The following is a 27,035-nucleotide window of genomic DNA, read 5'->3' on the forward strand; positions in this document are numbered from 1 at the left end:
GAGCAGATCAGAAGGAGCGAGAGCCGCCGCGCTGGAGCAAAGAGAATGGGACCTTTATGGAACACCGAGTGTGTTTTTCAAACCTGCTTTTGTCGCTCTTTCCTGGAATTTTATTTGCAGCAACTTTACTACTACTCACACTGCCCAAATGAGGCCGCAGCGCGCAGGTATAAAACTTACTCTTTTTTATTCTGGCCTGCCTTATTTATTTCTGTGTGTGTGTGCAGCAGCCGAGCGAGAGAGCCGCTGCGCGTCCTGTGAGAAAATTTTGATCATCCGCGCGCGCAGTCATGACTCCTCTCCGCCCGGCAAATAGAGCTATTTATCTCCGAAATTTAAATCGCCTGTCACGCCTGAATTCAATTTCGCCGCATCGACACTGACGTATCGCACGCAAACACACATAAATATTAATCTGATTTAATTGAAAAAATTTCTAATTTTGATTTATTTTGAATATTTTGTTAGAAATAGGTCAAAATTTCTAGGTTAAATTTGAATTTCTGGTATTGTTTATAAAGAAGAAAGGGGTTTGACGCTGTTTAAAAATGTGTTTTGCTGTGATTGATACAATTGGAATTCCTAAAATGCTTAAATGCATTTAATAATAAAAAATGTGCATACTTTTGTTAGGGGGCTGAAGATCTTGATGAATTTTTTACTATAATTAGCTCGACATGACCGAAAATGCCATTGGGAAAACTCAAATTTCCACATCTCCACATCGGTTCAAATTGCTCGTGTAACGAAACAGTTTTGAAATCTTCAATTCAAGAGGAAAAATTTTCCTCTTGACCTCAAAGAGGTAGGTCACTAAAATCAAAATTTCAAAATGGAGCTCTAATTTTAAAATTAATGCATTGAAAAAAAATTTAATTCGATATTTTCAACTTGTAAAGTGCAAGAAATTGGGCTGGAATTTCTCCTTTTTAATAAAAAAATTTAAAAATTGTTTTTATAGGTTTTCAATAAATGCTTTCACGCTAAAATCTCAGCTTCTAACTGTCATATTTTCAAAAACCGCTCACTGCTATTCTCAACCTCCCCTAGGATAAGGGTTCCAACGCTTCAACCCCCTCTTTGCACCCTAAAAAACGTAGATTATATAATTTTTGTTGCTGTTTGCAACTCACTGCGCAATGGGATTAAGTGTTTATCACCCTGAAACTACTTCAGTTCATCATGGGACATGAAGACGAGTCGAGCGGTATGCAGTTTTTGTTAATGCGACTCTTGGAACCTGACACACTGTCTTTTATTATGCCGGTCTCAAACAGAAAACGAGTTTTTCCCCCAAATCATCAGATTTCAAAAAATGCACACACTTCGACTCTCCTCTACGAACTACATGAAATTCCTGTAAACCATATATATTAAATACACCAACGAAAAATTAAAATTTACGTTTTTAAACCCGTAGAATCAGAGCGGTAATTCCAATAAAATTCCTGTAAAGGAGGGCAAGAATAACTGAAATTTCTCATTGCACGGCGAACGGATCCGGTTGCAGCAATTTACAAATTGCGCACGTGCTTGATTGTTTATTGCCGCTATTTTCACCTGCAGAAGGCCGAGCGTAAGTAATACTCGCCGCTTGCGAATTCTCGTCGCGCGCTTCCGGCCCCCAGACCGAGTCTGGGATTGCGAAGCGATGAAGTCATGCAAATACGATCTCATGTAAAGTCAAATCTGCGCTGGTGAATATAAAAATGCATCCAATTTGCATCTGGTAAAAGCAACAATGTCGAGCGAGAGTGATAAATATTGATCGCAAGCAGCTTAGTGCTGGTGGCCTTTAAGAAGAAACCGTGTCATTTCTTGCCAGTCGATTGCCTTTCTGCAGCTGCCTGCGTAACTGTGAAATGCAATCCGGTTACCTTGTCAAAGCGCCTTGCCTCCCAATGCTGAGTTAAATTACGCATTTCACACTGGAAATAATTTTAATCCTGTCGGGAGATTCTTCACAGTGTTTTTATCAGCGTCAATATTTATTATTGCTCAAGAAACAAACTAAATTTTTTACTGACAATAGGATGTTAATTCATTAGACAGTTGAATGCTTTCCCTCGTTTAGCTAAATTAGCTCTGAACTAGTGACAAAATTTCCAGGAACGCATTAAAATTTACGTGCTTGAGTAACAACACTCGAGCAGTTTACTGTTTCAGCTCAGTGGCTATGCTATGAGAACTCTCTAAACACGAGTGTGTGTGACACATTGGAACAGGTATTGAGTTTCATTAAGTAGCTGTGGAATAATAGCCGAGCCAATCAGACGTTTTCAAGCTGAATCGAACACCGAATAACCGCAAGACAATGATTTTGCAAAGATGGCGTGCGTGCTGCGGCAGCGAAACCACAAATTTGTGCGGGCAGGCGGAATTTCCATGTTTCGACCCTTTGGGCCGCGTCAAATGGGATTATTATTTGTAGAATTTTAAAATTTTGATTTTAAGTGGACAGAAATGAATAATATTTTGATTTTTTTTTATAAAATACACAATTAAATTTTAGTTTTTGTCTATTTTCTTGAATAATTACAAAGCTTGACCAAGTTTTTAGGCTTTTTGAAGGCTATTTTCCTCACCGCTTGATAAGCATTAAAATTTTACAGCCAATAATATAAGAAATTTTAACGGCAAGCTGGGAAAATTTTAGCTTTCCCAATTTTTTAAATAAAAATCATAGAGATTTTATTTTATTAAAAATGATCCAAACACCGCCGTTTAAAAATTTACAAAAAAAAAGAGAAATATTTTCTCCCTTAGGTGCGTGCTCCTCTGTTTACAGAAAAAAAGTGAAAACCCTGAGGCACCGGTCAAGTAGGACACACGTGGCGGTTGCGGCGGAGAACGTGCGGTGGCCGGGCAGACTGTTCGGCGGTGTCTGGTCCCACGAGACGATCTGGTTTGTCCCGCCTTTCGAATTAGCTCGATCAAACGATGACGAGCGAGAGGATGACACGGACGTTTCGCCGGCCGGCCGGTCGGCCGACGAGACCCATACCGGTGAATTAATTAGCTGGATTGAATCGAGGTGCGCACCGCGCGCCGCGGCATTCCAGCGCAAGGTGTGTGTGTGTGTGTGAGGCTAAGTAAGTAAGAAGAAGAAGAAGAAGAAGAAGCGGCAACATTAACCAGCCTTCGGGGAATGTTTGATGGCTGCGTTCGTTCGTTCGTTCGTTCCACTCGCTCTCAAGCAACGAGCAGAAAATCTTATCGGGATTCCTGCTACTGTGACGCAAATTCGCCGACCTCTTCCTGCACTCGCTCGGCACTCGCCCAGGTTGCATGCAGATCAATCATTTTACCGCTGCGCCGTGTACATTCCAGGCTTTCGATTTTTCCGGAATGTTGAGTTGCAACTGGTTTTCGTATTTTTATTTTCCATCTTTTGAATGAGTGCAAAGAAGAGGAGGAGGAGGAAGAGGTGAATAAGCCACTTCTACGGAGCCGCATGAAACTGTTTGTTTAACCTTGGTGGTTATAAATAAAAATCTTAAAATAGGCTCGTTTTCTAGAGGAAGTGCCGAAAATAATTATTTAAACTGGATCATTACAGGACAATTATTGTGATTTTTTTTGTTTGTGGAATGTAACACAAATTTGCTAACAATTAAAATTCAGATTTTGGAATTGATTAAAATGCAAAGTTTGAAGTTCCATTATTTTGAATATTTAAACAGCGCACTCTTGGAAAGTGCTCTTTACCAATTTTATTTTTTATGGTGGGCAGAAAAAAAGATTTTTCACAATGTTTAGGTTGAAAAAACAAACTAAAAATATGAAGTAAACGATCATTTTCATTGATTGGGCAGTTTTTCCCTCAAAAATATTTGGTTAAAGTTGCAAAGAGACTGGAATTTTGGGAAAAAGCAAGAGAGTAGAATTAATTAAGAAAAAACAATATTTATATAACAAATTTCAAGACAAATAATTTCTTTTGCAATTTCTTTCTCAAACACAACCTGTTTGCGAATAGGACACCCTCTATGTATTCCAAACGAATATTGTTTCCGATATTGCATGCTTGGGCCTGTTCGCAAATTGGAGGTTGTCACGCCGTGTAAGGGTTCTGCCGTCCGGGGGCAATCCAGTCGCGTGGTTCCGTCCGAATTAGCAGCGAGCATCCCACAATTTTCTGCAATGCCAACCAAAACCGAAAATTCGGACGCGGCTTTTCACAAAAAATATCTCTCAGGTCGCAGGGCACTTTTTAAGAGGTTTGAGAGAATAAAAACCGGTAACGGTTTACGATGTCACGCGTAGCATCACCGGTTTTTAGGACCGATTGTGTTTGCGAGTAGGATTACTCAGAAGAAAAACATGCTAGGAAATTTTCAATTATATTTTTTCATAATATCAGGAATTTTTCTCTTGGATCGAATTCAGATAACCCGGAATCTTTGGCAGTTACGAAAAGACACCCTTGAGCGCAACACGCGTCTGTTTTCAGCCCCGAATATTCTTCCATTTTTGCTGCGTAAATTAAAAAAACAATTATGTAATAAATTTTAAGCGAGAAATCTGCTGCAGAAAAATTCAGTTTGGAACCTGTCGTTTTAACTGTTAATTTATTAATTCAAAAACTCCCAAAATAGTTTTAAATCCTTCAAACTGAGCCGTTTTTGTTTCAGGAATTTCTCTTGTTACGAAATCATACAATAATCAGATTCCAAGAATTTGATTAAAAAGCCCAGACACTTTTGCATTTACCCTGATATCGGTTTCAGGCAGACGCGTCTATTTTGGGTCTCTTTGCTGAACTCGTTAAGAATTTCCACCTCCACTCAAGGAATTTTTCTCGTTTTTTTTTCAATATCCGTTCAAGCGAGAAGTTTGTGAGAAAAAATTCTGCTTTGAGCTTGTAATTTAAATCTTTGATATTAAAAAAACTAAAATTAAAATGTATTTTCTGCCAAAAAGAGCCGATTTTCCAGGAATTTCTTGTGAAACGAGACCATCTAATGATCAGATTCGATACCCCGGAAACTTCAGCATTCCCCCTGATATCGGTTTCGGACAGACACCCTCGAGAGCAGCGCGTCTATTTTCGGCCCCGATAACAGGAGATAAGTGCTAGTGCGTCGGCCGGGTTGGGGCGTGCTCAGCACGCACGCTCTCGGGTCGTGCCGAGTGCGTAAAAAGTGCGTTGGAAATTTCGAACAAAAGCCGGCCGGCCGGCCGGCCGGCTGGCTTGGCGGCGGCGGCGGCCATGGCCGAATCCAAAGCCCCCGAAATGATTGTCGGGAAGAAAAAAAATTGTGAGTGTGCTCACCTCGGTGCACCGTTCTCGTCCGACGAGGAGACGTGGTCGTCGGAGGAGCCGTGCTGTCCGGTGGGATCGTCGTAATCCATCCCTTGGCGGGCCTCAAAACACGCGAAAACTAGTGGTGCGTCGGCCGGCGCGGTTCGGACGATTGGCTGGCGTTGGCCGAAAGAGCGATTTGATTTTGCTTCCTTCCGCCAAGACACGAAACGCACACCGCGCACTCACAAAACTCTGCCTTGGCTGGCTCGCTCGCTCCTCTGGCGGCTTCTCTTCAGCGCTTGCTCCACAACTACTAAAAGACCCACTCAAAAAATATATCCCCTCCTCTCTCTGTTTTATTATGGTGGTTCCTTCTATCTCCATTCTCTCCCTCTCTCTCTCTCTCTCTCTCTCTCTCTCTCGCTTGCCGCTGCGTTTCTACTCGACTAGCAACATACTCACTCACTCGCACTCACAAAAAGCCAGGCTTGTTCACGGAATTCGAGCGCGCGACAGGCCAAATTCATTCGTGTCGGAATTTCGCAGAGCGTCCTCGGGGGCGGCCGCCGATTTTTCGGGAATATTTCGACACCGAAAATCCCTCTAATTAATTTCGATTGCTCGGTCCTCTTCCTCTCGAAAAAAAAGAGAGCTGCCAGAGGCCCATTCAAATTTGCCGGTAAAATCATTTTTTTTATGCTTCAAAATATTGATTTTAATCTTTCCTGTCTCTACCATAGAATGAGCACGCATCACGCAATTTAGATTCAAATTTTGTTTATTACGGATCAGCAGGGCAACTGTGCCCCATACATCCACATCCAGAACTTAACAAAAAATATAACAAAGCATTTTTTTTGTATTTGATAACAGAGGGAATTTAAGGACTTTGAATCAATATTTGGAACCATCTAAATCTTTTTTTTTTTTTGGCTAAACATATTTTTCAGCTAAAGAACAAATATTTTTAATCAATTCTAGTTCAACAAATCTTTTTGAATAAAATTTGCAAGATTAGTTTTAAGGATTAAACAAAAAAAAGAACAATAATAAAACTGTTTCCCTGTTCCTAAATGCATCCACTTAGCTTCTACTCACTTTTTATTGCTAAGTATTATGAGTAAAAGATACCGAAAATTCCCCAATATCTAAAGAAACAGGACATTTCTTACTGTAGTATTTCCGGAAAGAGGACTGATAAACCAAACGTACAAAATGCGAATAGATAAATTTCTTTAAAAAATGTTTAAGGAAGTATTTCAAAATAATTAAAATATTGCAGTTAGAAAGTTTTTGAAAATTAGGTTTCGAAAAAATCTCTGTTGTTTCTGTCTTTTTCTCAATTTTATTAGTTTTTTCGTCGAAAACAATTGGATAAGCCATCCTGTTGAGTGTACTGCAAGGAAAATTTTTCAATTTGTTTCCTCCTGAAGAGCTAAACAATAATCATAGAAAAAAGAAAAACGGGGAGAAAATAATCTTAATTAGACCTGAAAGCTCTTTTCAGAAGCCAAAACTATATAAGAATTGCAAAAAATTATATTGGGAAGTAAATCATTAGAAAACTGAGTAAAAACAGTTTAACGCCTTCTGAATTAGTCCTTTTTGACGAAATATAAATTATATTTATAATGACTAAAATTAAAAAAAAAATCACCTGACAAAGCAAAGAAAATGTGTAAAAATCGTAACGAAATAAAATAATAAAAACAGGGATTGCCTAATTAATTAGCAAATTCTGAATTTACACATCTCTGAGATTTTGTTCTGCGCATTTTCGGATTTAAGAAAAAAATGTCTTATCTGGAAAAACCAGACATTTTTTGCTGTTGTTTTTCGGAAAAAGCAAATGAGCGAACCTTGGATTTAAAAATAGGTCTTTACAGGCCATCAATTTAGAAAGTTTGCATTGTTGTCGATAGCAAGTTAAATCATTGGATCTGTTGATTGTTAAAATAAACAACAGCTCGTCTCTACAAATGGATAATTAAATCAGGATCTAGTAACAGTTCAATTTCAGATTCTACCTAATGTATCGTAACATTAAATGATTTTTCCATTTGATTTCAATCCCTCTCGTCGCGGTCTATCAAATTTTAATGAGAAATTACCTAAATTGTGATTTTAGGGACACAATGCTTGATTATAATGCAAACTTTTGGGCCGATTTTCTCTCAAATTTAAACGGAATCCTGGGGAAATTTACCCCAATCTTTAGAAATTATTTAAATTTAAGGTTAAAAGTATTTTTAAATCTTTCTCTAGAGCTTTACTTGAAAAACAAAGCACATAATATTTAAACGTTCACAGTGCTCGATCATTGTTGAAAGACGGTTCGGAAAGAGGCAACCAGCGCGTCATTTCTCAACTGCAATTTTCTGACTTGGGCGTGTTGTACATACGAATCGTATGTACACAACAACAGTGCGTCTGTGTGCTGTTGAAACTCGTTAAACTCATTACGCTGATTGCTTTGCGTGCGCGGTGCTGCGGCAAGAATTTTGAGAAGAGCGACACCAGCGCAAAGCGCGCGCGCTCTCCTGGCGCAGAGCAATTAAAGCAGCCGAAATTTTCCACGTGGGTGAAAGCAGCAGATTTTTTTTTTTCAAAATCAAGCCGAGCAGAAGAGAGAAAAAGAGCGAGCGGGTGTGCTTTTCAAAGGCCTTTTCAGACGCATAAAAATAATTAGAACCTAGCGCCGTGATAATAACCAGAAAGGCTGGCGGCCGGCTTTTCGCTTAATCACGTGTTTAGCTGCTCTAGCTGCTCGTTTGTTGGATTTGCCTCCCGAGAGAAAAGAAGAAACAGCCCAAACTCGCGTGAATACGACCACTTCGCGCCTTGCTGGCAATCACACGCAGCACAAGTTCAACTTGATGTAATTCTCGAATAGGCGCAAAAAAATGAAATGCTTGAAAGATATGCGGACCCTGAGAAAAATTTTTCTTGCAGAGTTAGTTTGCAGGGCAGCTGATCTTAAAATAAAGCTATTTCAGAATGACGTCAATACTATGGACTTTCAAATTGGTTTATTGTTCAAATGGCTTTTCAGGATTGTAAAAAAAATTCAAATTTGGAGGACCTTGATTTTTTTAAATTTAATTGCAAGGATTTCTGAAAAACAGATTTGTAAAAATTAAAGATAATTAATTTTAGTATTCTTACAATCAAATCGTTAAATATTCCCTTCAAACAACCCCTATGATATAACCAATTATTGTAGATTAATTTTACTTAAAAAAACTAGCAATGATCATTCAAAACTAAACGCCTAGTCACTCTGTTCTCGAAAATTCTTTGGGGTTGATTTAGGAGGCTTAAGTATGTATTAAATATGTCCAAAATTGGGAATAAATTTGTTCTTAAGAAAACTAATTGATAACCATCGTTTTGAAAAGGTGAGGAAGTTGCAAGGGATGAATCTCTAAATTAAAATCCAATTTAAGGACATTTAAACAGTAAAAAAATTATCTTTTCGGATTTTTGCACGATTTTTAGGAAAATTTGAAAATTTAAAAATTTTGACCGACTGAAAATTAGGAGAAAACTAGTAAATATTTTCCATCATTTTAAAAATAAAAATAATTATTTCTGAAAATTAATTAATATAAAGAATATCATTTTTATTTAGGAAAAAACCGCTAAGTTCTTTCTAAAATAAAAATAATTCGCCATTTGGCCAAACCCTGGTATTTATAAACTGCAACAAACTTTATTTCTCTAAAGAATAATTCAAAAAACGTAAAATTATCCTGGAAGAAATGGCTAAAAATTCAACCCTGACGGATTTAGATCATAACTTTATTTCCTCGTGCCTTAACAAGAACCCCACCAATTGATTTGCAAAGCCACGATTTGATTTCCTCGGCTGGAAACCGCCTGCTACACGTGTTGGTTTTCTTCACGGGCAAAGAAGCAGACCTGCCAACCGAGCGGCGGCAATAAAAAGTCGATTTTTAGCCTCGAGACGCGCGCAATCTAATAGACCAGTTTCCCATGCAAATCGTCGGCTAATAGAGCGTATTCTAATTCCACTACTTACCCCCATCCGTTGCTAATCTCGTGTTCTACACCGTTCGAATCCCCCATCATCATCATCATGCTCTCTCCTACAAAAATTCTTAATTTTTAGCATGCTCAGACAAAACTCAAGGCCGTTGTACCTTTAGAAAAGTGGAACTACCGCACTTGGCAAATTACAGACACACACTAAAATTATTTACGATTTGGCTGATAAACGCTTACCTTTTCCTCTTATTAAAGCTGATTCTGGCACGTTCAACCACGAGAGCAGTACCAAAGCAGACCAGTCCTACGAACAGCACAAAAATGTTTTTTTTTAATATTTTTAAATTTCTAATATCTATAAGGAGTATAAGCATAGTTTTTTTTTTGTTTTATTAATAAATTCATTTTTTTATTTCTACGAAACAAAGCATAATTTTTTAAATTTAGAAGTTGGACCATTTTTATATCATTACTTAAGGCAAAAGCAGATTTTAATATTTTTAATTGTATTAATTAAAATTCCATTCAATAAATAATTTTCATTTTAAAGCGGTGCAAGGACATGCCATTTCATTTAATTATATAAATTTAACTGTGTTTTAAATATCTTTTCTATCTTGAACTCTTAAGAAAACATTTCTCCACGCGTGTACCAAACACAGCCTCTTTCTCCTTGTGTGACACAAAGGCGATTCTTTTTCTCTCTCTCTTCCATGGGAATGGCCTTCGTTCTGATAAACCGACAGCTCTGGGTGCCTTGCCTGCGCCAATATGCGGCCCGTAGCGAAATTTATGTGATGCGAGAGCACAGGTCCCCGCACCCAGCATCACTAGCAGGCGAGGCGTGTTCGCCAAATTCGCATTCGGCCACCTTGAGAATGAGCATTTGAATAATACTATCGCCGTGTTTCCTTGTCCCTCGTGTACTCGGATTTGCTTCTAAGTATGGAACAAATTCTAACCGTGTTTCTAGGAAAGGCAAACACTAGAAATTAAAATTGATATCCTTAAAACGGAAATTACTTTACGTAACTGACGTAGCAATAAATTTATTTAAATAAAAAATGGTTTCCACTGCACGAATAAATTCCATTCAAAGATTTTCTTCAAAATGGAAAGAGATTTTAAAATTTAATCATTCAAAATACAACGTTTATCAGGGGTTTAGCAAAACATTAATTAAAAAATTGAATTTATTGTCCAAAATTTTCAACACTTTTCCAGGTGAGAAAAATGTACTGGAAATTTAAAATCAGCACGAATTTTATGAAATCTAAATTACTTTGAAGGAGGGCAGGATAAATGACAGTTCTGAACATCCAAAAAACAATATTATGGTTCCAATAAAAACAAATCATCAAAGGAATTCGAATCGATACTCAGCCAATTTTCCAACTGCGTGATTTGCAGGCTGCGGACTTTTGATTGGCAAACAAGTGTGAGCGCAAAATGACCCCCTCCCTCGTCGCGCGAACAATTGCGGCGCCGCTCTCGGCAAATTCTCGCATGCACAAACAAGTACATACGTGGTCGGTCATACAGGTTCAATTACCCCCCACCATGAGCAGTCATTACACTCTTGCCGTTCTCGCAGGTAACTCCTTCAGCACTCGCATGCCGGCTTTCATTCACCGGCCGAAGCTGGCTCCGGCCGGACAATGCTCGACGCCTTTCGCGATTTTTTTAGCAAAAAGAAATTATGAGTTTTAAAATGCACTCTATAATAGAGTTATAAAAATTTAAATTTTTAATTTTAAAAGAAAGGGGATAGACATAAAATTTAAAAATTAAAATAATTACTTTCTAAATAAACACCATAAAAATATTTTATTAGTGTCTGCAGAACAATAAAATAAAAATTTCCAGGCAAAATTCTGCTGTCTGCACCCCTTGAGGGAGAGTGGATCATCCCTTACCAACAACAACAACAACAGAATCAACAAGTAGGAAGAGGCAATGCCGGGATTTGCCAACCTGCCAGTGCAGCATTCACCGTTCATTTTTTTTTTAAATAAACAATGTTTGGTACAGACCATTGAGTCTGGCGATCGCCCTGCTGGCGTGCCGCGCCGAAACGCACTGGACGAAGGCATGAGTGCCGCGTTTCAGGGTGGCCGACGCGAACAGCACCCCGTGCTCGTGCAGCAGCCGTTCCAGCCGCTCCCTGTCGAGCACGCGGCCCAGGTTGCCCAAATAAATTTTGGTCCGGCTGCTCATGGCTTCGGCCGAAATACGCTAACGCGGCCGAACTTCCTGTCCATGCTCGGCTCGTCGCAAATGGGGAAGGTGTTTTGATGCACCCGGCCGGCGACGCAACGCGAGCTTCACGCGATCAAGTTTTGCATTTTATTTTTCGCGTTTGAATTTTGGCGTCAACTCCAGATGCTGGAGATTGGCGGGAGTTTTGGACACGGTTACGATTTCAAATGAAATAATTGGTTTTTCATTAGATCTCACAAGAAAAACGAGATTAACAGACGTGAATTCATGTTTGCGTTGGTTATTTAAGTAACTATCTTATTTTTAGCTGTATAAATAATTTAATTTTTACCCTAAAACATAAGTGATGAGCTTTAAAAATAGAAAACCTGAAGAAAGTACCATTCGGTTTGGGAATTTGCATCACAATTTATTTCTGCAATGAGCAAAAATCAAATCAGGGCCAAGTGGAAATTAAATTTCAGATTTTGATTAATTTCATTGACACCTAGTCCAGCATGTTTTCCCCTTCATTTCGATTCTTCTCATCGCATTCTATCTCACGGTGTCCAAATTGTCAGGCAAAATTCCAAATTTTTTTAAATAAATCAATAAAACAGTGCTCGCCGTTTGATTAACATGCAATTTAGGAACCCGATTTAAAAAAAAATAAACAGCACTATTATTTTCCTTGAAATGGAAAATATTTGTTGATTTCAACAGTCAGGACGTTAAAAATGTAAATATTTCACTTGCACCTATATAATTGATTTTTTCTTCAAAATGGCGACAATTGTGCACCACTAATTTTTAATATTTCGATTTGCCTTGTTTATGTATTTTGTTGGACAATGAGAAATTACGCATCAATTTTTCAAAATGAAACGGTGGAATGTTTGCAGAAAAAAACCATGACGACAAACCACATTAACTGCCGTGGAGCCTGTTGCGAATATTCTTCCACCGCAAAAACGAGATCAATGAAAAGCTCCTGAAGTACAGCGTCTCATTTTCATTTTGCTCTTCATCAAATTCCCATCACTGGCCATATAGAGGATAAAACGGCGGCGAATCGAGTTCTAGAAAATTGCAACCGGTCTATCTAGGCCGCTATTTTTCAATAGGCCTCCCTTTCTTTCTCTTCTCCTCTCTTTATGCGAGGCACGAAAACCGGAGTCCGCGCCACCACCCCTCGCGGCTGCATTCCACGCTCTATGAGCAGCAGCCCCTCGTTGGCCCGCCGGCCGGCAAAAGTGCATCCGTGCATCATGTGAGAATGCAGTCGCCATGTTTGAATTGATGCAAAATGGACCGATAACTGCGTTGCACGAGCCAATGACAAATGCGGAATAAAATTTGCACAAACGCCCTTCTTGGAAGGAGAATAAAAAAATTATCTAACCATTTTATATTAATTAAATTGATTTAATTTTAATTAACAAACCTAAATCAATCAATAAAATGAAAACATAATGTCCTAGCTAATCATTGGATTTATTTAAAAATAAAAATCTTTGACAGATTGCTCCCAGAGCAGGAGCACAATCGACAATGAAGAATTTACGACACAAAAGAAAATTAACGCTGCAACGGCCGAGTGCATGCTCCCTCCTGCCTGAGGGATAAATAAATAATCTAGTCCACGTCATCCCCCAAAAGTGAATGAAAGAAAAGTCAATCGGCCTCTACATGAACGTCCCAGAACTCACCTCAACTTTGAATGAGCTGGTTTCGACTGGGATTTCTTCCTAATTGAAAGAAATTTGGTTTCAGTGAAACACCACCGGCACGAAAAACAACAAACAGCAAGAAGCCCTGACTGACTGCAGCCTCTGGCGGCGGCGTTGCCTTTTTCTCCGTTGAGATAGGACCCGAACGCTCACTCTCCTGCGCCACCGACTTATCTGTTTTCTCGATTGTCCCAGACCCGCACCGATCGGAGGTTTTGCTTTTAAACGAGAGGTGGATTTTTCAGAGAGCGTCACATGAGCATCACTCTCCGCCGTGAAAAAAGAAAAAAAATAGAAATAATGAGGATTTTTCACTGAAATATTTGCAGTATTCGTTTACTGTTTCATTCATTACAACTCAATCTTAAATTTACTTGACAAAAGGACGATGATTCGTTACCTTTTTAGATGAAAATGTTTTTTTATTAAATGTGACAAGCTTAAATTAAAGTAATCGACATTTTCTCGATACTGTTTACCAGTTTTTTAAGGATAATTTTAGACAAATAATCTTTGAATTATCTGATAAAATTGTACACTGTTCTAGACGGAATTTAAAGAAATCATTGCTGTTTAGTTAAAATATCCTGTTTCCAAGGTTGAAAAACATGTATTCATTAATGCAGTGCTCTGTTTATATTATTTAAATTTTTTACATTATATTTTCAATATTTCAAACCTCAACTTCCGCTATGAATTGACAGGAAATTATCAGGCAAATTGAGGGCAGAAATAGCACCTCTACAAAGCAGTTTTCGTCTATAAACTCTAATTTTAGATATTTGCTTTGAAAAGACAAGAATTATTTCTCGCGCAAGGAATTGGGAGACGGTAATGCATCAGTTTGGCTAGTTGACGTTTACAAAATTGAAGAGAAACTAGTATCAGTCCTCCTCCAGCCGCTTCCTTCTGCCCCACGCATCACGCCTGTGTAAACGAAATTTCATGGTCACGAGAGATTTCCATCCCTTTGTAAGCCTGCAGCTTGATCATGATGAATGTTCTTCCCTGACTGCCCTGAACAAGGAAGCTTCAGGGGGTAGCGCATGGGAAGAAGAAAATGAGCTTTTAGCTTGGCCTTTTTAATTTGGATCGCATTTTGAAGAAAATAAACAATGCAGCACGATTTTTAAAAGGTTTCTCAGGGGTGCTTGTATAGTGGAGGACATTTCTGCGTCATGGACAACCTGGGGAGGGAGATTTTTTTCTTTCTTTCTTTCCTTACAAAAAGAACATGAACAAACACGAGCGGAAGGAGGAAAAACTTGCGCCGTAGAAATTAGCAAAAATGTTCCTTTTCAGTTTGCTTTTTGCAAACACACAGCGGGTTAGTTGGGATTTGAGTGAATGCCGCTGTTGGTGAAAGCAAGCAGCGAGGGCTGCGCTGAAAGAGACCAGAGATGCGAGGGAAAGATTTTGCAGCTTTGCATGCAAAATTACACAGCAACCGAGGGGTTCCAGTTGGGTGGTAAAATCTTTTTTTCCATTTCAAATATGAATCCATGAAAACAATCTGAATATCATTTGCGAGGCGAGGAATTGAATTTGGGAAAGAGAGGATATATGAGGTGTTAACTTGGGTTTGCACAGTGTTCTTCCTCTGACTGGATGGCCGGCCAGGTTTTTACTGAGAAAAAAAGTTAAAAACTTCCAGTTATTCCAATAATATAGGCTTTACTGCAATTTTTTTCTGTCACATTTACGTTAAGAAAATTAAATCTTTTAGATGGACTTCATCTTTAGATTAGGATTCAATTTATTTCAATGTTTCAATTTTAAAAGACTAGATTGATTCAAAAGTATTATTTGGCAATTTTTAGACATAAATTTTTTTAAAGCTTCTAAAGGTTTTAAATTGTATGTTTTTATTTTTGCCTGTAAGAAGGCAGTGTCAGATGAATTTACAAATCAACAATAATTTAACTACATTTAAGATCACAATAATACTGTGTTTGAAATGTTCCACAGCTTGACCTTCATTTTGTAGCTTAAACGATTCCACTCGCCTTGATCTGTTAAGGAAAATTCTGTATTTTTTTTCCATCTGCACACCGTTGTTACGGCCGAGTCGAGAGCCTTCAGAATACGTTTACTTCGACCCTGATTTGACCCTTAGGGCCCCTTGAGGGTCCTCATTGTCCGAGACACGATTTTGAGCACACCAGGGCGATTCCTGGAAGCTTTCAAAGAGTTCCATTGCCAATAGAGAGCCCGATATTGATCACCCGAGGGCTACCCTGACGCCAGGGTTCGATTTTTTACTTGTTCTGATGGTCTTTCCTGAGATCAGGTGCGATCCAACACATGTTCCGAGGCTAAAAATCAACGGAATTGACAGTTTTGATTTTTCTATATTCCCTTGAGCTCGAAAATACCCGTTTTTCAACCCCTGTCCGAGAACTGCAGGTTGTTTCTCAATCCCAAATTTTTTTCTAAGATTGCTATACACGCTTAGTGTAACATTTTGTCCCATATTTCCAATAAAAATCCAAGGGCTCTTCTAAAAAATATTTGAATTTGAAAAATATACTCAAAAACCTTTAAAAAAAATATAATTTTGCAAATATGAAAAATATTGGGCGTCTAATAAGCCTTTGTTTGGCACAGAGTTTGAGGTTCTAGCTCTGATACAACTCGAGATATTAATGTGAACTCCGCCGGGGTTTCCAGATATTACCCGGCTTTTCCGGGAAAGGTTCTACTGATACCTCCTAGTGATTACGACACTTCTACACGACCCCAACAGCGTATCAAAGAAGCAAAAAGAAAATATTAAAATCCTGGAATCACCTATGTGGTAAGACGACAACAATATCAAATAAAAATGCTGCATTTGCATTTTAAAAACAAACATCCGCATATTCAAAAGAGTATGCGCCTCAGTGTGGAGGACACGCGACTATTTGCTAAAAGGCCCAATAAATTGCAGCGCCATGCCGCAGCACAATGGCTGCAGGGGCAAAGCAATGTTGACTGCGCGAATTCATCAAACCAAACGCAGCCAGGGTGATTGAAATCGCCAATTGCGAGTGCGAGCGTCAGACCCACCCTCGCAGCCACCCAAGCATCCCAGCCACCCGCCCGCCCGCCCGCCCGAATCCAATATCAGCGCCGACGGCGACGGCAGCGCGAAAAAGAGCGGCGGATTAAATATTCCGCTTTTCACTTTGTCAACGTTTGCATCCCCAAAAATGCCTCACGCAAGCACCGCGTCGAGTATAATGTGTGAGCATTTATCGAAAGAGAGAGAGAGAGAGAGAGAGAGATGAGCAGCGCGTCCTCAGTCAGATCAATAGAGCCTGCTCTCGGTTTCGCGCGTCAAATAATGCCCTCGTGGCGTACAGAGCGAGTACTTGCGTATTGCTCAGTGCGCAACTTGGCGCGCCCTTCTCTTTCTCTCTCGCTCTCTCAATGGACCACCATCTTAGAACTCGCCGGCAGAACGGCACTGTGCGAATTTTCGCCAACACGTTTTCGGCTAAAATTTCCCTTGAGAAGACAAAATTTAAATCTTTCTTGGAATATTCATTTTACAGTTAATTTCTTGTCTTCATTTATTGCAAAATATTTTTCATTATTTTAAATTAAACAAGTTGTGACGGAATATCGGCATGAGTTAAATCAATTTGTAAATTTTAGAAAGGAGATAATTTAAATTTACTGTGACTTCAGAAGAGAAAACTCGATAAATAAATATATGATAATAATTATATCCTTTCATAAGTGAAGTTGGATTTTGGAATAACGAGAGTTAAAGCCTAAAAGTCCATTTAAAAATAATATTAAATTAGATGTGATATTTAAACGGTAACAATAAGAATGTGAGAACTTTTGAAAATATTTTAATACAGCTTAAATGACAATAATTGTCTGTTGTTTTATTTTCTTTGCTTAAAGAAACTTCAATTCTATAAAAAATTAACCTTAGAGATGTACCTGAATATAGTATTTTGACAGTGAATCATAATGGAATTTTTAACAATTCAAATAAAAGAGTGCGTATTTTGTTCCCATTTATGATTAATTGAAAATTAATTATATCAATTAGTGCGGATGTTTGTGGAATGATGTCTGGAAAAAATCAGAATGATGTTAAAAAAACTGGAAAAAATCCATAGTTGCGGTGGTGGAAATATTATATTTTCTGGTACGGACAGGAAATGAAAATTTAATTAAATTGTGCAAAGGTTTCACTGCTGAAATTGATTCTGCTATTTGTCTCTAATTAAGCAATTTTTTAATTTTGTTTTGAAGTGACCCTGCAAGCAAAATATAGACATTTCCACCTCAAAATAAGGATTTTTCACATTTATTTATTTTGATAACTATGGAATATAACGGGAGTTTTTATTCTAAATTTTGAAGAATTTAATTTAAACGATTATTTATAACATATTTTAAGCCTTAGCAGCAATAAAAAAATTAATTTGAAACAAAAAGAACGATCTTTAATAGCAGTAAACCGTGGGGAAAGACATACAAAAGAGAACAAAAAATATTGAGGTTTCCCATGTAATTTAATCAGTTTTATACGGTTAAAATATTTTAAAATGATGATTATCGAATAAAAAACAACTGTCTGAATTTAATTTCCAGTATGTTCTCTTAATTTAAAAATACGTTAGATATTGTATTTTCCAAGTAAAGATTTCAGATTTTGTTATCCTTTTATCGCAATTTGGTCCAAGTTCTCTGTGGTTAGGTTAAAATTACCTCTGCATCTCCAGCACTAAAAGCTCTGTCGAGTGAAAAATGTGGCTGGCAGACAGAATTTTCAGAGATGTTTGTCCGCGCATGAGGAAAAAGCTGAATAAAGAATAACAGGCTTCGATTCCCCTGGCAGCAGATGCTCGCAAGGTGCACGGGGATGTTTGTTGTTGTTGACTAAAAAGTGTGTTCGTTAAATGTATCCCCCTCCTTCAGAATCCTGTTAAAGTGCCGACTTAAAACCTTTGAATTTTATTTTTATTGAGATTGACGAAAGCAAAACAAATTTACCAATAATTTCATTTATTTCCAGTTTTAAATTCAGTTGAATTTACTTGGAATGACGAGAATCTGGCACTTAAACGACCATTCCTCTTGATTTTGAACTCCAGAAAAGCCTGTTAAAATTAGAAACTTCTAGGAAGACGCGATTTCTTTTTTATTACCATAAGCCCTAACAGCAGGAAAACGCTTACAGAAGGAAAGGAACCTTCAGGAGCGGCTTCATAGTTCATAGATGATAATGGGACTGGATTTAGCCTTGAAATGGTTCATGCCTAGAGCTAGAGCAGCGCGGCCGCGGCACACACACACAAAAGATTGAAAGCCGGCCGGCGAATCTGACCTGCTCCAACAATCGCGCTAGGCCAAGCGTATACTACAGCACAGGAAAAGCAAACAGCGCGGCGAAACGAAGGGTAGCATCCTTTGTTATATTTCGGCAGCGCGGCCAGCATTTTCTATAATGAGGGGCGACTTGAGGGAGCGCAGCGCAATATCTGGCTTTCGGGACGCGACTTGGGGTTGATGCACCTTTAGAAACGAATTCTTTAGGCGAGGACCTAACCATTACTTTAAGATTGTATGCCCGTAGAAAATCGGAGGACAAAATTAACCGACGCTTCCTGCTGGTTGAATTATTATACAAGCTTAACTTGAAAATGATTTTTGTTTAACTTTTTTGACAGGGAACGCCGATTTTTTACAATACTCTATTTATCTTGACAGAATTAAAAATCGTGCGAGACCAAAAATCACGTCTTTAGTTAATATTTGGTGATATCCTAAAGAATAATTTCAAATAAAATATTATAAACAAACTACTGATTTAATTGTTAAAAATATTTTAAATTAAAACGATTAATTGAGGGGTTTTCAATTAAGAATGACTAAAAATACGAACATGTTCAAGTATCCATAATATAAAAAATATACTGTACACAGTAAAAAATTTAACTTCCCTTAAACCAAATTTAATTTTCAATCTGTTAAATCACTTGGGATTTTACCCTCATTTTAACGAATATTTCAATAAATTGAGTCATCTTTTAAAATGTCATCAACTGATAAATAAATTCTTAAATTCCCTAATTTTTAAAATCAATCTAACCGAGTTTTGAGGGAGCTTAAAACCACATTTCGCACAAAAGACTCAATAATTACGGCAATTATTATTCTAAAATCTTGTGTGCGAATGCGATTAAATTTTTGAGCAGTGCTCGAGCTTTTCGTTTTCACAAGAGGGGCACACGAGAAATGGCAAAGTTGGTGCATTTCCTGGGCTGGGTGAAGGGTGCTCGAGAGCGATTTCGCGCTAACTTGGCGAAACTCACTCTCTCACTCGGACTGTCAACGAGCGAGCTTGGGTCCATGCACGAAAACTTGAAGAGGCGCTTAATAAATATATAAATGCAAACCGAGCCAAGGGGTTGGCAACGTTAATGAGAGTTGGAAATAATTTCTCGAGTGATAACATAAAAACTCACCCTCCTATTGTTGTTGATAATACCCTCCCCAGGTCAAGTGTAGCGGCCGCCGATTGGTTCCCGCACCGTCAGCCATGATGTTTTTTTCTTTTAGGCATCGGAAAAGAGGGGGAAGGCGGCGTTGCCGATTCACCCACCCGGCTCACTGGGTTCGGCACCGGCGTCAGGCCGATAATTGTTATTCCCTTTTCTCCATTTATTCGCTTCGATTTCGGCTGACGAATTACGAATTACGGCCACCCTTCGATTTCATCTTAAACCTGCTCATTTTACGGCGGTAAACGAGTGGAAAATAACGCCAAGCCGATTTTACTATTAAATTTTTCTCAATGAGAAGATCGTCACGCAGGAGATTATACGCTCCTCTTAAATGGATCAAAAGTGGTGTTTATTTTTTTGCGTAGCACAGCTGTCTGGTGACAGCTCAGATTATAAGGGAATTGATTTTTAATATCAAAATGACATTTTAATACCGATAAAAATAGTGAAAGAAAAAATGCTACATCAATTTGTCCGACCAAAGCTTTTTGTGTATTGTTTAGAAATTAAATATTAAAAATATAGATTGCTTAAGGTAAAATTTAAATATTCTTATCAATTTAATTTGATTTTTACTATTTCCATAGCACAGACCTGTGGTCAAAACCTCTTTCTTGGCTGAGATTTTTTATTTTCGAATTTTTTAATTTCCAATAGGTCATCAGTAAAAAATTAATATAATGAGTTTATCTGTTTGAAGCTAAAATTAACGAACAAATCTTGTAACATCGCTGACGTCATTTTTTTTAATTGCTCCAATAAAATGAAAAAAGAGACATCTTTTTAGTAGCCCCTAATTCAATTAATTAATTTATTTCATTGTAAAAAGCACCTGAACAAACCCCGATATGACCAAATTAATTTGATTCGTGGACCGGCAGGGGGTCCATACCCTCAATCATGACCTTGAAAAGTCATAATTATAATTATTTTCAATCCAATGTGAGTCAAAACCACACGAAATCTGCGCGAAAATGTTCATATTTCCAATAGACCATGATTTTCAGGGTGCAACACACCACAATTTTTCAACTTTGACTTGGAATTTCTTTAAGAAAAATTAGAAGAAAGTATAGGCCACTAATTTTTGCCATGCTGTTGCCACGTGCATGGGCTACATTTTAGCCGTTTTCGATTTTAGAAATTTTATGTGCCAAGACATGCAAGTTTTTTTTTGGAAAATTCGAACTGATTTTTATGACCTACAAAGTTGGTCACCATGGACATCAAAAATATAATTATTTTGGTACCAATTTTTCCCCAAACCGAACTAAAGTTCAAATTATCTGGAAAATTTACCCTTTTTTAAAAATCGCAAACTTCAAGCCCCTGTAAAATAGGCAAATTTAAGAATTTTGACCCAATATTTTAGGGATCAAAATTGGACATTACCTCCACCAAATTTCATCAAGATCTGAATAATTATGCCAAGAGGGGTATTTAATTCATATCTAACCATAGATACCAGGTTCTTAAAAAAGTATTAAACGATTCAAATGAATAAAAAATCATTATCAGGCCGAAGATAATTCAATTACAACCCACCATACTTTTCAAATTGTAAATATAATATCTCCAAAATAATTCAAAACATTATTTCCTCTATTACATAATTATCTAACAGGTAAAAAGACTAGATAATGAATACCCTTCCATATCGTGTTGGAATTTATTTGCAATACTAACAAATGAAGAAATAATTAATAAAATCTAAAACATATAAGAAATGCATTTACTCGGAAAAAAGCGTAGGCCACTCTCTTCGCGCGGCTATTACATACATTAATTGCATTTGCATGTTTCGCAATACATACACCATACATGAGTTCGTGATTGGCATCTTTTTTCACTTCTTTAACCTTTAGGTTATTACATAAAACGCATGGGTGAGAGTGTGCATGCAAATTTCTCCACTTTTTGCGTACGAAAAAACTTATCCCTGCATTCAGTTAAATTGCAAGTGAACGTATGTGCCGTATGTGCGTGTACCGGCGAAATTGCTCGCGATGGATGGAATCAGTGACCCTGGGCATCGGAGGAGTGAAAAACACCTTCGAAAGAGGATGAAAACCAAACCCAATTCCCCATATTCCAGCCTCCCAATTGAAGGAGATAAATTCGGATTGTGTCCCGCGTGCTAGACATGAGGTAAATAGTGCAAGTACTTACAATTACAGTCGCAAATACCGCGTGCACCGAGTGCTTGTTCTCCTTTTGCAAAAAAGCCGGCGTCTGATTGGCCGGCGGCGTGCAGGTGGCTACGCCCCCCTCAGAACAGCTGAGCTGTGTCGATTTGTTGTGTTGCGATCGTCCCGCATGGAATTTGGCCCAAAATGAGCTCCAAATTCAAAATTGTGGTCAAGTGGAGTGGCAAGGAGTACCCGATCGAGACACTGACCGAAAGCGATGACGTGGCCGCCCTCAAGGCCGCCATCCAAGTGGCCACCGGCGTCCGTCCTGAGAGGCAAAAGTTGCTCAACCTAAAAGCCAAAGGTGAGTTCGTAGAATGAATGCAGCGATTTCGGTCTCTTTATGAATAATTTGGTCTGCAGACGACGTGACAGTGCTTTCTACCTTGAAGCTCAAACCCGGCTTCAAACTCATGCTGATGGGTTCGTTGGAGGAGGATGTTTTGGCCGCCGCTCCTCCGCCGGAGGAAGAGATGCCCGAGGTCGTCAACGATCTCGACATTGAGGATGAGGAGGTGGCCATTGAGAAGAAAGAAGTGTACCTGTCTAAGGTACAGGGTTGAATTTTTTAATACCTGCATACACATAGAATGCACATTCATAACAAAGATAATATTAGGTAGATAATTTTTTTTTAATTAATTTAAATTCAAAATTACATAACATCTAGATTTTACTTAAGATAACAGCTTAAAGGTGGGGAAATTCTAAAATTGATGCCCGTGAAAGGGGGCGTTCCCTATATTTGGGCTCAAAAACGCCTGAAAATGAAATTTTAAGCGTGCAAGACGAAGTACGGCTTGTGATTTGGTTGAGATATCATCTTAAAATATTCGCCTTCAACCTAAATTTCAATTCTACGCAAGTTTTACATTTAATACAATTAAAATGTCAAGGTCGCCTTTCGCGACCTTTTTCAGGGAATATGATTTTGCAGGGCAATAGCCCCCTTTGAATTTTAATAGGCTCAGGGCAATTATGTGGCTTCTGAAATTCTGCACAAATTTAACAAAAGTGGCGATCATAGATTAAAATTTAACTCATCAATTGAAAATAGCCTTGCGTTGATTGAATTAAATTTAATGTTGAATATTTCCAGATTGAAAAGAGAATCCAGCAATATGAAATTAAGATTTTAAACGAGCCAAGAGAAGGGAAAAAGTTGTTGGTCTTGGACATTGACTACACCCTTTTCGATCACCGCTCAGTGGCTGAGTCGGGATACGAATTGATGCGTCCATTTTTGCACGAATTCCTCACCTCTGCTTACGAAGTGAGTTTATTTTCGTAGCTATCATGAATGGGGTTTTCTAACTCTGGACTTGTCGCAGGACTATGATATTGTGATATGGTCTGCTACCAGTATGAAGTGGATCGACGAGAAGATGAAATTGCTCGGCGTCACGAACAATCCCAAATACAAAATCACCTTTCACCTAGATAGTCTAGCTATGATCTCAGTTCACACAAAGAAATACGGTGTTATTGAGGTAATTAAGCTGTATGAAAAGAGTTTTAGTTGTATTACAAATTTTCCTGCCAAAAGTTTATATATTTTTATCAAAACTTTAACTAATTTTTTTATAATCTCAGTTTTTCGGTCAAAAGATAAAATACGGATTCCAAGGTCTAATTTTTTCTACGACGTAAACTAAATTTTGCAGTTTTTAAATTTTAATAGCTCGCATTTTTGTTTGCTTAAATTTCTACATTAAGAAAAATTGCAGAAAGAAACAAAAAAATCACTGTTTGTTGTTGTTTTACTCTTACCACGGTTAGTGGCGCAAATATTTTAATGTAAGGCCAGCAAATTAATCCTTTTATCCCCAAAGATGTAGTTGAACTGTGTAGCAATCTGAAAACTAATTGACTGATTCGCAGGTAAAGCCTTTGGGTGTGATCTGGGGCAAATTTCCGCAATACTCGCCGAGCAACACAATCATGTTCGACGACATCAGGCGCAATTTCATCATGAACCCTCAGACAGGTCTAAAAATTCGTCCCTTCAAGAACGCCCACCAAAACCGGGCCGTAGACCGAGAACTGGTGCAGCTGGCCGGCTACCTGAAGGGCATCGCGCAGCTCGACGACTTCACGCAACTGAACCACAAGCATTGGGAGAGGTTTGGCTCTTTGCACAAGTCCAAGAAGAGGCGCTCAAAAGAAGAGCAATGAAAGAAAGAAACTCCCACTACTTACTAGAGTGACCTGAACTGTTCACTTGTTGTTGGAATATCTTGTTCAAGAAATAATGTGCAGTTTTAATGAAAATGTTAAGAATCGTCAGGTCAGGTGACCTGCTTAATTCCAAAATTGGATTAATTTTAGTGTCATTGGAAAGCTGAAAACAGATGAGCAATTTTATAAGACTAAATTTTATTTAGCTGTGTTAGTTTCGGGTGTTGAGCTCTCTTCACCGACCAATGTATTTGTAAAATCTATTGATTTTCTCATTTTCAACGACTGCAGTGTCATCTCTTGCTCATTATACTTACTTTTCTCTCTCGCAAATGCTAAACTTAGTTCTGTCATGAATATCATTGCCAATTTGGAGTAAGTTTCTCACATTTAATTTGTTTCATTTCTCCGTCAATTATTAAAATTGAAAATTCTTTAAATTCGTGGCTTTTTATTTAGCACAGAGTTTTTCCTGTCAGGCTGGAGACCAACGTACAAAGTGAAAAGCCTAAAATGTCTATGTCTTCGTGCTTTTACACAGTATTGCAATTCTCTGTCGGCGAAGGAATTCAATATTCAGCCTCTGCAAAATATCCGTGTGTATAATTTTTAGCAGCTTATTTAGCGTGTTCTAAAACGCCAAATTTTTACTTTTTCCAGCCAACTGCGTCGTTCAAGATGTGCTAAACTTGGTTGTGGATGATTCCCAGCTTTTGCCTGCAAAAAAGGAATTTTTCTTGCTTCTCTTAAATAAATACGTTTCTCAATTCAATTTCAGACCCTTCAAGTGCCTCGATATTGACACTTTGGGTTTCATACACGATTGCCTGATCGAAAATTGCTCTGAATTAAGGGAAATTGAGTTTGTGGAAGATAAAATTAATTTAGAGGACGAAGTTCCATCTTTAAGAAAGCTTCAACCCAGGGATTTGTGTCATTGGAGCAATCTTCGCGTGGCAAAGTGCGGAGATTACGCTTTGAATGACTTGATGCTGAAGGAAATGCAAATTAATTTGCACCAACTAGAGTAATAAGAAATGAAAATTAACTACCTCAATAATCCTATAAATCCATAAACTTTTACAGGACCTTTGAATTTTCCCTCTCTTCTGATGGAGATTTAAGCCTGGAAGGACTGTGGTGTTTCAGAGAAATGAAAAATCTAACTGATATTGTGGCAAACGCTATGAGCAGCTCAAACCACAATTTAATTTCACAAATTGCCTGTCTTCCACCAAAGCTGCAGAGATTTGGGTCGAATATTTTTGAGGATGAAGATACATCAAGCCTAAAAATAATTAATCGAATAGGAGCAGAATTAAATCCACACAAAATAATTACTTTAATTAACGTAACCTTGATGGAGGTTCCATTTTCTTGGCCAATAAATATATGCGTGGAAAATTTAGAGCTTATCAGTTCTCCTGGGATGAATTTTGGAGAATTTGTCTGTGAGACAATGGCAACTTCAGGGTTGAAAAAAATCATATTTGACTCAGTGCTGCCGAATCAAATTCATGTGATTTTTAATAAAATGGGCCACGGTTTGCTTCACATGGAAATCGTCACCAAGAAAGGAAGCTTGCGGCGATTTGAGACGGACAGACTGGATTTGTTCAAAATATTTTCTGCAACTCCAAATCTGCGAAATTTCAAGTTTCTCGCACCGTTTCGCTTGCAAGGAGCTGATCCATGTGCTGAATTGATACCAGAACATTTTAAACAAATTGTTTCTTTTGAGGTAATGCGGTATTATTACTTTTTATCATTATGGCTGTATTTTAAATTGATTTTATGATGTTTTGCAGATTCTGTTTTTGAATGGAGACGGTAGCCAAAATGCGATGAAAGAACTTTTCAAACTAGTTTTGAGAGGAGCTGAGAACTACTCAAATTTAATCATCCACACTGATGCAGATTTAGAAGTGACAATTGAATTATTTAAAATCCAAAATCAATTTGTAAAAAACATTCAACAATTTAAAGTCTACAACACTCTGGACCTTAATCAGGAAAAACTCTTTCAGGCAAGTGTACATTGATAAAATTATTTTGTTTGAACAGTTTTAAATTTGATAAAATCCAGGTTATAGCGGGCATTGCATTGCAATGCATTCATTTGATTTGCGAAAAATTGTGCTGATGAACACAAACAAAGATTTTCAGAATGCAAATAAGAAGTTTCTGGAGTTTGTTGTCAACATGGGAATAAAAACTATTTTGAGATAGACAGATTTTAATGAATTTGATTAATAATTCCATCATAAAATTCATGGAGGTCATCAATAATAATGATCTGTTCATCCTAATGAATTGAGACTAGGTGCATGGATTTTATTTGGACTAAAAGATATTTTCTGAGCAAAAAATCACAATAACTGTAGTTTTTTGTTTAAGTATAGTGGCCTGAAACAAGATGAAGCATTATTATATTCTGAAAGAGTTTGTTAAGAGAGTGCATATTATTTCAAGTCAAAATTAAAAGAATCGTTAAGTTATTTTCTATAAGAGCGGTTGCAGCAAATGTGGGCAGGTAGTATATTTTGTTGTCGTCCACGGTACTCCGAGATTTTGATGAAGAGGCACAACATCTGGCGTCCGCCATGCTACGGAGAAAAATCGAGAATGTTTTGTTATTTATTCTCCTGTAAAATTTAAGCTGTTTGCAGCTAATTTTATCGACGACTCTATATATGAGAAAGCTTACCTTTTCACTCTCTTCAGACTCAGCTAAAGCTGATGGCAAGGGCAAGGAACTTGATTCAAAAAGGATATTGATGCTGAAAAAGCAAAAGTGCGAACAGACGCCTCGCTACAACCAACCAAAACAACGAGAAATTAAAAAATTCGTGCGGAGTTATTATTGTTTCATTGCTTTAAGCGCTTTTAGCGAAATATTTGGTGGCCCTGAAAAGGGCCGGTTTTTGGCGGCTTGAGTGGGACTGTTTTGAAGAAGAAGAAGCAGCGGTTA

General features: G+C 37.9%; 2 protein-coding genes across 9 annotated transcripts in view; one reads left to right on the plus strand and one right to left on the minus strand.

Moving 5' to 3' along the window:
* The window catches only part of Imp (IGF-II mRNA-binding protein), a 45,325-nt gene extending 23,335 nt beyond the window's left edge, over positions 1-21,990 (minus strand). For 2 of the 7 annotated variants that reach the window (XM_065496421.1, XM_065496414.1), the window contains exon 1: positions 5,276-5,568. In XM_065496421.1, the coding sequence (XP_065352493.1) occupies positions 5,276-5,355 (80 nt within the window). In that variant the 5' untranslated portion in view covers positions 5,356-5,568. Of the gene's footprint in view, positions 1-5,275; positions 5,569-9,290; positions 9,358-9,493; positions 9,561-10,635; positions 10,796-13,164; positions 13,277-19,658; positions 19,677-21,866 lie in introns of those variants that run through there. The other 5 variants (XM_065496415.1, XM_065496417.1, XM_065496416.1 and 2 more) reach the window with 5 other exon arrangements.
* A 40-nt stretch (positions 21,991-22,030) lies between these two features.
* Ublcp1 (Ubiquitin-like domain-containing C-terminal domain phosphatase 1) lies at positions 22,031-26,091 on the plus strand. 2 transcript variants are annotated; one of them, XR_010575635.1, is made up of 9 exons: positions 22,031-22,190; positions 22,250-22,437; positions 22,986-23,159; positions 23,218-23,376; positions 23,768-24,439; positions 24,524-24,660; positions 24,725-25,091; positions 25,151-25,805; positions 25,873-26,091. XR_010575635.1 is itself a non-coding variant. In XM_065496422.1 (5 exons), the coding sequence occupies exons 1-5, from the start codon at positions 22,031-22,033 to the stop codon at positions 24,059-24,061; spliced, it is 975 nt and encodes a 324-aa protein (XP_065352494.1). In that variant the 3' UTR covers positions 24,062-24,504. The 2 variants fall into 2 exon arrangements, 1 of the variants encoding a protein (XP_065352494.1); XM_065496422.1 differs by lacking the exons at positions 24,524-24,660; positions 24,725-25,091; positions 25,151-25,805; positions 25,873-26,091 and having other exon boundaries at positions 23,768-24,504.
* The last annotated feature ends 944 nt before the right edge of the window (positions 26,092-27,035 follow it).

Source organism: Cloeon dipterum, chromosome X (assembly GCF_949628265.1).
Source record: "Cloeon dipterum chromosome X, ieCloDipt1.1, whole genome shotgun sequence".
In the NCBI taxonomy this organism is placed as follows: Eukaryota; Metazoa; Arthropoda; class Insecta; order Ephemeroptera; family Baetidae; genus Cloeon; species Cloeon dipterum.